General features: G+C 35.5%; 1 protein-coding gene across 1 annotated transcript in view; it reads left to right on the top strand.

The window, feature by feature from the left end:
- si:rp71-79p20.2 (zinc finger protein 704) overlaps nucleotides 1–12977 on the top strand; it is a 150467-nt gene that overhangs the window by 107622 nt on the left and 29868 nt on the right. Inside the window, exons 3-4 of the mRNA XM_039734436.1 lie at nucleotides 8771–8877; nucleotides 9393–9622. Coding sequence (XP_039590370.1) covers nucleotides 8771–8877; nucleotides 9393–9622 — 337 coding nt within the window. The remainder of the gene's footprint in view (nucleotides 1–8770; nucleotides 8878–9392; nucleotides 9623–12977) is intronic.

Below are 12977 nucleotides of genomic sequence, written 5' to 3'. Positions count from 1 at the left end.
GTGTTTTTTTTTTTTTTGTCCGGTAAATTAAGTTTTGTAATCGCACTTCCACCCTTGTTATAACTTAACAGGCAAAGCCTCTGCTCCACCAATATTTTGCTTATCTGAAAACAACTTTTTGATGGTGCACATCTCTGTTTTTTGTTATAATGTATTTGTGTCTAAGACTTTAAACCTTACGTGCAACATATTTTTTTTCCAAATAGTTTAGCTTCTCTTAATATTGTTTAAGGTATGCCAGTTATTACCTTAAGGTCATCTTTTTTATTGCAGATGCTAGTGACCCTGAGTAACTACTGGTAAAATGGGAAATGTTTATTATTTTCTACAGGGTTTTTTTCCCCTAGCTTTTCTGTGTGTGTGTGTGTTTTTTCTATCTTCACTTTCTTGTGGAATTTGAATCTGAGTAGCTATCAATTATTTTGATTATGACTGCTTTGCACACCCAGAGGATCCCATTTTCATGAATGGCTCCATTTTCAAAGGTGAAATTTCTTTGAAGGCTACATTTGAGTCTTCACTTGCTTCTTTAATGTAGCCGTGTGTGACTTGTATTCATTTCATGCTCTGCAGATGCACCACGTGCAAAAACTTAATATTAATAGTTTAAAAAAATGTAAAAAAATACAGTACAGATGTTCATTATGTTTAGCAAGCAGAATAACCTCAGTTTGAATTAGGGATGCTCTGATCGATCAGCCATCAAATTGACAACATGACCGGTGAATACGTTTTAATGCATAGCTTCACAGAAGATGTTAGAGATGTCTTGTTTGCCTATAGAAAGCTCTGCTCTTTGAGATACTTCCACATGGAATGGAAAAGATTAAAAAAATTGTATTTACCAAATCACTTTTAACCAGAATGAGCAGCATCTATTGATGTGTTCTCATAAATAGATATTTGAAGGATTGCTCCATTGGCTGTCTCCATTATAGGTTAGTGAGATACTATTGGATATTTTCTGAAATACATGACCATGAGTGGAAGCTTGTTTTGCCTTTGAGGACCAATAGAGCTTGGTGCATCTTATCTAAATATGACGTCTTCACATACAGTCAGGTCCTTAAAATATTTGGACAATGACACGATTTGCATAATTTTGACTCTGTATGTTACTACAATGAATTTAAACAATCATTGTTATTGAAGTGTAGACTGTCACCTTTTAATTTAAGGAGTTTACCAAAAATATCGTATGAACCATTTTTCTGCATAGCATCCCCATCTCCAGGGGCTCAAAAGTATATGGATATCTGACTAACAAGCTGTTCCATAACCAGGTGGGAGCAGTTCCTTCATTATTGACATTGACTATTAATCAGGTAAAAGATGGTGGAACTGACTCCAATCATGGAATTTGCATTTGAAAGTTGTCACTGTGAACTCTCAGTATGAGATCCAAAGAGCTGTCCATGCAAGTAAAAATAGTCCATCATTAGGCTGAGACAACAAAACAAACCCTTTAGAGAGAGACCAGAAAAGCTAGGAGTGGTCAAATAAACCATTTGGTACATTCTTTATAAGAAAGAATGTGGGCCTGCACCAAATTAACACCATTCTGGACAAAAAATTTTAAGTGCCTTTCAGACAGCCTTGGTGTCACAATCCCTCCTAACCCATTAACAGCTGTGTTTGGGGTTCTTCCAGATGGGCTTAAAGTGGAGAAGGACAAACAAACTGTGATTGCCTTCACTACATTATTGGCATGCAGACTTATTTTGCTAAACTGGAAGAATCCTAACTCTCCTATTTTAAGTCAGTTGGTAAATGATGTTTTATACTATTTGAAATCAGAAAAAAATAAATTCTCAGTTAGAGGATCTGTGCAGAACTTTTTCAAAACCTGGCAGGATCTAATCAATAATATTTTAGAATAAGCTCTTAAAGCACTGAGGAAATAGATTCTCTTCCCATTTTACTTTTTTATCTGCTTATTAAACTTAACCAATTTATGTATTTTTACCAGCTTTATGTTTTACTCTGTTGGCCATGCTCTCTTTCTCAGGGGTGGGGGTTGGGTTGATTTTGTTTTCAATCCTATTTTTTGTAAAAATTGATCTATCTGTATGGAATGATTACAATAAAATAAATAGAATTTAAAAAAAAAAAAGAAGGAATGCAGTGGTAAACTCCGCAACACCAAAAAGTCTGAAAAACCACAGAAGACTGTGTTGTATGATTGCAGAATTATATCCTTGGTGAAGAAGAACCCCTTCACAACAAACCAAAAACACTCTTTGGGAGGTAGACCTATCATTGTTAAAGTCTACAATCAAGAGAAGACTTAATGAAAGTAAAGACAGAGGTTATACTGTAAGGTGCAAACCACTGATAAACCTCAAGCATAGGAAGGAAAGATTAGACTTTGGCACAAAGCATTTTGTAAAAGGCTGTCCAATTCTGGAAGTTTTCTTTGAACAAAGGAAATAAAAATCAATATATACCAGCATGTTAGAAATAGAAGAGTATGTAGAAGAGAATGATCTCTCATGATCTGATGAATACCATATCAACTGCGAAACATGGTAGAAGCAGTTTTATGGCTTGCTCATGCATGGGTCTCAGTAGAAGATAGTCACCAGTGTTTATTGATGATATGACTGCTAGTAGAAGTAGGTGAATTCTGAAGTGTATAGGACTGTACAATCTGCTCAGATTCAGTCAAATACTGCAAAACTGATAGGATGATGCTTCAAAGTACAGATGGACAAGACAATCAACTGACCTCAACCCAATTGGACATGCATTTCACTTACTGAAGACAAACCTGATGGCAGAAAGTCCAAGGAACAGGCAGCAACTGAATATAGCTGCAGTACATCCTGACAAAGTATCACTAGGGTGGAAATTCAGCACTTGGAAATGGCCATGGGTTCCAGACTTCAGGCAGTCATTGACTGTGTGGGATTTTCAACCAAATACTGAAAATGATCATTATATTTATGAAATATTAAGAAATTGGTTTAGGGTACGATGTGGATACGACCTTCTTGGGTGCCGCAGCGGTAACAACTGCTGAAAAATAATCAAGAGGTCCTGGGGTTGTATCCGGGCAACCTCCAGAATTGCCATTTTGAGTAGGAGCTGCTCTTATTGTTACAATTGTACAATAAAAACTTACATTTGATTTGAGTCTGTAACAGCCAGTGTAAATTTATGGTCCTTGTAAAGGTTAACTTTTTTTTGCATTCAGTTTTATTCTGTCAGTCTCATTCATGCTCTCCCCAGTCTGACACTGCTGTTTTCAAATAAAGACATGCTATAACAGAGGTGAACTCCGATGAGGATGAGGGTTCCACATCAGAAAATGAGAACAGAAGCCCTCCCCACAAGAAATGTCCACTCACATATAAAAACAACACAGTTGCACCAAGCGTAAAGGAGATAGATGGCACCATTTGGATGCAGCAACATCCTGCCAGTCAGTATGCTCTACACGTGTTCTTCAAAGAAAGAGTAGGGCTTACAGAGCTTGCCAAGGTATCGTGGAAAGCCTGTTTGTAATTTATGTTTTGTGATGGTTTTTATATAAAAATATTTATTCGTTACTTACATAAAAGCCACATCGAATGTTATTTGCCTTGATTTATTTACGTATCTTCCTACAACGTAAAATCATAAGTAGACTGCAGAGCTTCCTCTGTTTGATCGACACAGGCATGCTCACAAAGTTCATGTGTACTGAAGTGACTTCAGTTGCAGGTGGAAGCTCCATGCAACTGGTGTTAGAATTCTGCCTTTGTCCAGAAATGGTTTCATAAGCTTTATGACCTTAGTCTCTGAAAGTCTTTCTCCCATGGGGCGACTGGGATCTTTTCCTGAATAAGATCAAACACAGTTGCGTAGGGTGCAACAACACTTATAAAGAGTTGTATTAAATAAGAAAGTCAGATTAATTCAAATGTTAAATGCTACAAACAGCTGATGATTTTATTTTCCAAATCTTTCGCTCCTTTTTTAGATTTGTCCTAACCTTCATAAAATCAAACTTCTCAATTTAACAACATTAGTCCATGATTCTAATTAAACAGCCTTTATTCTGTTTCAATCTACTTAACATTAGCAATGAGACTTTGCTATTTGTTATGTCTGTGTATTAATGTAGAATTAGTCATTAAATTAGAATTGAATTCATTCCCATAATACTATAATATGTTTTAGTCACTTTTAAGTTGTTATATTAATAAACATTACTTGCATTCAAAAAACTCAATGAATGATATCATCTACTGTTTGTGAATTTATTTTCAACAGTTTAGTATACAGTTGCAATAGCAATAATATAGATAAATGTGTGGATTTGTGCAAGGTTGGTACCCGATTTGTGCATCTCATGTGCAGTGCAGCTAGGATAGTCACTACCTTTCCAGCAACCCTGAACTTGTTAAACCTGTTAGAAAACTGATGATTGCAATGACAACTGTAGCCATGTTCATAACAACCTGAGGATTAATGCAAAGCTTCTGTTCCTTTTTCATGGCTTTGTATTGTGATGTGTTAAAAGTGAGTAATCTTGCCACTTGTGTGACATACTCAACTGACAGTTGATTGTCAAGTCGTATTCTGCTCTCAGAACATGCACAAATCATGCATTTTAAATTTCTCAACCAGTAACATGAGAAGTCAGGAAAAAGGGCACCCTTTATTGGCTAACTGAACAGATTACAATATGCAAGCTTTTGAGGCAGCTTAGGCCACTTCTTTAGGCAACTTGTAATCAATCTGTTTATTTAGCCAGTAAAAGTTGTCATTTTGCCTGACATCTCGTTGCATCCATAATGGCTAACACAGTACAATATTCTACTACTTCGACCAATACCATAATGGACATAAAAGTGTCAATAATAAAATCCTTTTGTGACTTGAAACTAAGCTGGAATTTTCCTGTTTTATTAAATTTAACTATGCAGAGTTCTAAAATAGGCAGGATACCCACAATACCACACCAAAATTCAAATGCATCTGGCACATGTCTTATTAACTAAGGTATAAAGTACAGCAACATGATCTTCTTTGTAGACGTTTGTGACGCACACAATAGTATGAACATCACATGTGTCACCAGCAAGTGATTTGTCACCCTAGCAAATATTTTATATACCCTGCAACTAAGGTGCGTTTTGGTACCAACTATTAAGGTTTAAATGTATCATACTTTGAGGTTCCCAACCATGTAATCCCATCAAAGTTATTTTTTGAAACATATCATTAGATATGTTAGACATAAGAGAATTACAGAAGGTGAGAAAATTGTGGGGCTTCTACTCATTTCCATATTTTCTTTCAGCTGTCTAAGAGCCAAGAATTGTAACTTATACAATGTTAATTTAAACTAAAAGAAATATTTTTACTCTTTTACAATGTTTAGTATGTGTCTGCAATAACAATGGATTCAGTTTGAATTCTGCAACATGTAGCAGGTGAAAACCACACCAAGTAATTTTGAAACATTTGACCTACAATAACACATTTTTTGAGAAGAAACTTCAAGTAATGAGAAGCATTGGCATGTGGCTGTGCTGTTGCTGTTGTAGAACATTAACCTCTCCAGATTGTACTTTAACTACATTGTGGGACTTTCCAGTCTAGCCATAGAAACAAGAAGGCAAAGAGACCTTTTTCAGCTATTCCACATCCTGAAAGCCCATCTTGGTTTAAAAGAAACCTCCCATTATGCAGCAGTGAGTCAATAAGGTTATTAACTTCCAATAATTGGACTGTTTGCCTTAATCTAAGGAAGGATAGAGAATACAGTAGGCTGGCCTGGTTAACTCAACTAAAAAGGTAAAGGTTCAAGGAAGTACTGAGCACAATATCTTGGCTAGTTTGTAAAAATCTGCTACATGGAGAACTGGTAAGGATGTATTCCTTATTATACGACCCATAAACTTGAAGTATAAGCCTGTCAGACCATTTTTTTGGATTAGGGATGTCTACTGGATGGTTTGGGTTCAAAACATTGACTTGTCGCTAAAGACAGTCAAAAAACATACATGTTGTTCATATATTCATATATATATATATATATATATATATATGTTCTATCTATCTATATCTATATCTATATATATATATATATATATATATATATATATACACACACATATATATATATAGATATAGAGACAGAGATATAGATAGATATAGAGACAGAGATATAGATAGATAGATAGATATAGATTCATTTTGCGTTGGAGACTGTTTTGAGTTTACCTTCCTGAATCTTCATTCTGTCTTCACTCACTATAATGTTAATTTGCCTTGTAAATAGACCTGCATCATTGAGACTGGCATCATTGGGATTCCGTAGTTGCAAATCTGGCAAAATAAGTAGTAGTGGCAATGGAGGGATAAACTGCTACCACTTTCATTATTTTTAGTTTATATTATGAATGTTGCATCTATATTTCATTTCCAAATTTTAGAAAATTGGCGCATTATTTCACAAGTTAAATTTTGTAATGACATCTTTTCAATTATTTATTTTATTATTGTTATTTTTCAGAATGTATAAGCAAGTCTAGTTGAAGTGAATGGTTTTCTTGAAGTGATTGCAGTACAGACCTGGCCAAAATAGTATTTGGCATGAATGAATGAAGATGATATACTATAAAACACTCTGGGAATGTATGGATGATGAGCAGCATTAACTTTTAGTTTCTGTGTAAGACTAGACCTTCGGTAATCAAGTGAGAAGCACACAGAGCAAAAATCTTCGTATATACTCACACTGGCAATTTGTTTCATGCCTGAGCATATTTGTCCGCATGTGATCATGCAAAGTCTAGTTTGTTTGACTAGTGTGATCGCTCTGTGCTGGGCAAACTATACCATGCCCCATTGCCCTCCTGGAAGAGGTGGGCCTGAGCACGATTTCATTAGCTTTTGGAAACCGTGTGATCACTACACATGCCCAAGCACGGAAAACAGACATAACGTCAATGATGCAACAAGTCAGGTAGTGCAATTTTTGTCTCATTCAATACAATTTGAGCTAAAAACAGATTCTTTTCTCACCTTACACATGAATGTGACTTGCATTTGTCAAGAAAAGCTGCAAATTTCTTCCTTAACATCATAATTCTCCATAACAATCTTCTTGTACGTGCAGCACGATTAACAGCTAAATCCTGCGCTGCACTGCAAACTCAATAAGTCTGTAAGAGGGTAGAGCGTTATACTGCCCTACACGACTCCAAAACAATCACAAAATAAGTAAAATCATTTTGACATGTATGGTTTCACTCTGTGTTCGGGTCTTGTTTTGGCTTTATACAAAGACACATGGAGATGATGAAAGCATGCCCAGACCCAGAATGTTAAGTCCAGTGTGAGTGCAGGCCAGTGGGGGAGTAGGGAGGGGGTACAACCACACTTGGGCATGGTATGGAGCAAATGTGCCTAGTGTTAGTACACCTTTACAGAATGTGACAATTGGTGAGCATTTATGTTAAACACTGACATGTATTTATTTATGTCTACTTAGAAAAAGTAAAATAAAACCTAGGTTGAAGTGGTAATGTGAAAGGAATGTATAAATTGTAACACTGTATTTGCTAACATTAGCTGTACCTTGTACTTGACTTCCCAATTTGAAGCTGCACGTTTTGGAAGTGAATGGGGAAATTCCCACTTCTGTAGGCAATATATATATATATATATATATATATATATATATATATATATATATATATATATATATATATATATATCTCATATTAAATTGTTACATTTGTGGACTTGCCAAGTGCATCCAGTAGTTGCACTTAATTAAAGGTGTGATCTGGATCACCAAAGTACAACAAACAATTTTGTGTGTTTAATGACCTCCATTGTAAATAGTTTGTAATGCCCCTTTATTTTTGACTGTCAAATTTATACTTTTTTAATATAAATAAGGCTGTCTTGTTTACAGTGTGCTGTACATACTTCATTGTAATATATTGTGCCAGACATGAAGGTGAGAAGGTTTTATTTTCATCAAAAAACTGACATTTTCTTGGCATCATTTAATGAAGATTGTTTTTTCTCTCCATCAGAGTCATCTCAATGAAATTCATATATGTGCAGTACTATTATAATTTTTATACTAGCCAAAGTACCCAGTGTTGTCTGAGTATAAGTAAATGTGAGAAAAAGTTGGTTCAGACATTGTTGTGTGATTGGTAAACAAACGGACAACCAATAAATATCCAAACAGCTTGGATTATTTTTATATAGATTTAAAAGGTTTCACTGTCAAACATTTTCTTAACGAACAATTATTCATCCAAGTAAGTCATCTGGGTATAATTGTTGACTTTATTCTTTGTAAGTACTTATTTGCTGTAGAATAAAACACTAAAGTCTGTGTGTCCAATCCCTCAGAGCCATGTGAGTAGTCAGTTTGGCTTTGGTGACACAATGAAAGAGGAAGAGTGAGCGTGAGATGCTCGAGGATGAGTAAAAGGTGCCTACTGAAAGAGTTGCCTTTAAAGACAGAAAGTATAAACCTGACCAGATGTGAGAAAGGATCCTTGAAAATAAGGTGAAAGTCTGAGAAGCAAGCTTTATAGAAACACTATTGAGAAAATGAGTGCCGCTGAAGAGCGGTTCAGACACATGCAAATAAAATGACTTGTCATTGACAGGTGCCATGGCTAGTTTTTTGTAATTCTACATTTGTACAGTTTTTGATTATTGCTAGATAACTAAATTTCTGCCTGCATTTTAAGCCCAACAGGTAAACTAAATCACTAATGTAAAGCTTCATATGATGTTATTACAGGGCACCAGCTGGGCATGCTGATATGGAGGTGATGGCAGCCACTATCTTGACCAGCCTTTCTAGCAGTCCTTTAGTCCTCAGTCCTCCCTCAGGAACCCCTGCAACAGGTATCAACATAGATCATTCAAAACTGTTTGCTGTGCCAAAGCAATATATATGTTTTCAGATTTTAGCTATTTCTCAGCTTTTGATATTTTTTTCATCCATAAGATGCTACTTAAAAAAAATACAAAAAAAAGATATACAAAAAAAGAATACAATATCACTTATCATGGTATTTTAATATTAGTGGTTATTATCAGCTACCGCTATAGATTCAGTATAGTTGTAGATAATTTACAGCACTCATGTATAAACCAAAACTTAATAATTATATAAAATTTTAATATACCTGCTTAAACTAAGTGAAAATTTTAAACATCAGAACCGAATACTTAATATTAATGCCAGATTTTAAGATACTAAGTTATCTGTGGAAACAAGGCATTTTTTAAAATAATCATTTATTTCTGTATATATTATTGTTATTTTTTTTTTACCTATTCTTGGTCTTTGCCAGTTTTTCATGGTGTCTGGTACTTCAACTGGTACTTTGTTTCATTCAGATTTCTTTAATTTGCAGACCCTTGCATTCGTGGGTGGAAGGAGGCCCTGTCTGCTAGCTATAGCAGCTCCACAAGTGGAAACTGGAGCTGGGACACAAGTGATCACTCTGTTCCATCCACACCGTCTCCTCCACTCTCCAATGATGTCAACAAGAATTACATGTTGTCTTGTCAGTCTGATGACAATATTGATGAATCGGAGACCACACACTTTCTCTTTGAAGATCCAATCCCCAGGAAAAGAAAGGTGAATTGAAAAGTTTATATTGAAATTTCTGTTAAAATGGTTTATTAATTAGTAATATTAGAAATATAGCTAGTGTTCCTATACAGCTAGAATGTATTGTATGTGAAAGGATTTTGTGATTTATTGGTTTTCATCATTTTTAATTTTAGTTACAAATACATTTTTTGAAAGCTAACATTCAAAATTACTCAAAAGAGAGTACATTTGGTACGCTCAACCCATACACCACCATTACTTTTAATACCATTTCAGAGAATCGTTAAGTAAATCTGATAAAACATAATTTGAAAAAATAGCTTGTTTACTGACACATCTTTATTTTTGCTGTATGAAATAAAATGTTTCTGTGAAAGTAGCAGTGGCAGCTGTTCTGTCGGTGCTATACTGGTCCGCAGCAGTGAAGCAGGAGCTGAGTCTGACGGTAAACCCTCGGTTTACCAGTTCATCTCCATCCATGTCCTTAATTGTGGTCATGAGTTGTGGGTAATGAACGAAAAAATGAGAGAAATAGGAGTACAAGTGGCAGAAAAGAACTTTCATGTCAGGTTGACCCTCCATGCGGTTACTGGACTAACACTCCATGATAGGGTAAAAAGCATAGTAATTTGATAGAGCCTCAGTGTAGTCTAGGGTTTTGCAGTATGCTGGTACAAGAAAACAGGAAAAATAATGTAAACCCCAAATTTTAAATCATTACAGTAACAGCATTACAAATTATTGATACCAGAAGTAAATGTCAGCATCTGCTCCACCCCCCTTTTACTCCCTTTTGACACTCGGTAGAGTGGCAGGGAAAAATGTTCCTAGATGTGCTGAAGATTTCATGAAACCACAGGTTTTCAACGCATTGAAGACTTCATGGTGGATCCCTGTCAACCCAACCCCATTGCTTTGAGGTAATGGAAACTTCACAGGGGACAAACCCAACTTATTACATTGATGCGATCAGTACTTCACAAAGTACTCAACCCCCTTATTGTTTGAGAACCATTTAGATACTAGTACTGAGGTTTGTAATTTGGTATTAATACCAAAGTTACAATTTCAGGAGCCAGTTGAGGTGGTTTGGATGTCCCCAGGCGGCTCCCTCTAGAGTTTCATCCCATTTGGTGGAAACTCTGCAGCAGACTCAGAACACACTACAGTGATAATATCTCTCTGCTGACTTGGGAATGCCTAGGTCTTTCCCAGGAAAAGCTGGAATCTGTAGCTGGGGACAGGGAGGTATGGGACGACCTATTTGGCTTACTGCTACCACAACCATCATCAGGAAAAGCAATTGATGAGATTAGATGTTGGGTACAAGAACAAAATAATAGAACATTTAAAGAAGGACATTATTTTAGTTAATTTTTTTTTTTTTTTTTTTGCAGCTGTACAAATTTTTTGTATTGAACTGTTACTATAACTCTACACTGTATTGTTGGTTTCTGAAAATGATTTTAATGAATTATGTCTTTAACAAAAACACTGCTAAACTGTATGGTACTTCGTTTTTTTAAACAAGAATATTACAGTTTTGATCATCTTATGCTATTTCCAGAAATGTCCTGCAGCATGACTTAACAATTGTCAACTAACAGCTGAGTAAGACAGTGATGCCAAAAGATCCAAATGCCATGCACAACTGTTTGTGCCTTGTCACAGATAGGGTATTACAGTTAAAAATCCATCAAAGCTTCACTACTGTCACTGAAATTAGGACAAGTTATACATCCCAGTTCTTACATATGCTTATGGATAGCAGTTTTAGAAAGCCAGAAGATACTGTATATGAATATTTTTGCTGAGCACATGGGTTCCTTTAGAGCATCACAGTACCCATTTATTAATGGGAATTTTTGGAAAGGGTAACGCTCAATGCCATAATGTTAGGAAAGTTATGGAATGAAAGTATGACCATAAATTTAGGTTGATGCAAGGTCTCCACAGTCAGTGGGTTCAATCTAGTCAAAACACCTGCAAGGTAATATGAAATAAACTATTGAAACACGAAATACATAGGTAATTTGAAAACAGTATAGAGTGTATTTTGGTTAACGTTGGCCAACATTTTTGTTCCAAAGCTTCAACACCTTATTGTGTCACTGCCTCAATAAACTGAAACTGTACTTCATGCAACTGAAGCAGTAACTTGTTTAGGTGTATATAATAAAGAGACTATTTAATGTACAGTATTGCTGTTCTTTAAAAGAGCAAAGGTGTAAGATCATAGGTGCATATTTTATAAAGTTTTTATAGTGAGTTGCTCATATCCTAATTTGGTGTTCCACTTGCAATTTTACCAGAATAAGCCATACCAAAGTAGCACATGGCATAATTTAAGACTTGGATATCTCTCTTCCATAACATTCAACAGACAGTGAGTGTGATGCAAACAACTCCAGTCTATAACATTTAATGCCTGGATGTCATCCAGATTCTTAAACAGGAGTCCAAGCCCACTACGCTTCTGAAAGGTGCAAAAATCCCACATTCCATTCATTTTTTCCCATACTTGGTTAAAAATATATTCAATTAAAATAGTATATTTACTGTAAAATCCAAAGCCATACACACATATGCATAGAACAGACCATCCCCTTCAGTCTACTTAAAAGCATAAATTCTTGTATTGCTTGTGTTCTCTAAAATTTCTATCACATTATTTATGATCCTTAACTAATGTGTACAGTGCAACAGGTCTTGTGGAAAGAACTCGGGAATTATGGAATGCCATGGGCACTTCTACTTTTAAAAGACCTGTACAGCAACTCTCCAAGATGGTGAATTGATGGAGTGTTTCTGAATCATATCATACTGTAACCTATCTCTGTACTCTGTGCAAACTGCTTGTGAAAGCTGTGATGAGAGAGGTACTGGAGTATCAGGAAACAGTCAAGCACAGTATTAGAATGGCTTTGGCTACATTTAGGAAAATAATCAAGATTCAGAAAAAAAGCAAAATATATTGTAAAACACAAAAACTATATGAAGTAGTTGTAATCCATGTATTGCTATATGGATCAGAGTGCTGATGCCTACTGAAGACAGATAAGAAGAACACTTTTTGCAAGAATGAGTTACCTGAGAAGAATATTGGTCATTTCACCAAAGCAACAAGATACAAAATGAAGTTATCCGCAAATATTGAAACACAAAAGGTACTTAAAAGTGATAAGATCAGAGAGAGAGAGGGGGCAGGCATGGTTTAGACATATAACAAGGATGAAAGAAAAGTAACTACCAGCTAAGACAACTATACAGCCATGAAGATAGATAGAAGAGCTCCATTTGGAAGATCTGATACACAGTATATTAGTTGAACAAAATGAGTCTTCTCATTGCAATCATAGACCATTAACTAGGTCTAACA

The sequence above is a fragment of the Polypterus senegalus genome, chromosome 14, assembly GCF_016835505.1.
Source record: "Polypterus senegalus isolate Bchr_013 chromosome 14, ASM1683550v1, whole genome shotgun sequence".
In the NCBI taxonomy this organism is placed as follows: domain Eukaryota; kingdom Metazoa; phylum Chordata; class Cladistia; order Polypteriformes; family Polypteridae; genus Polypterus; species Polypterus senegalus.
The sequence above is the reverse complement of the archived record's forward strand: the minus strand, read 5'-3'. Positions and strand labels throughout refer to the sequence as shown.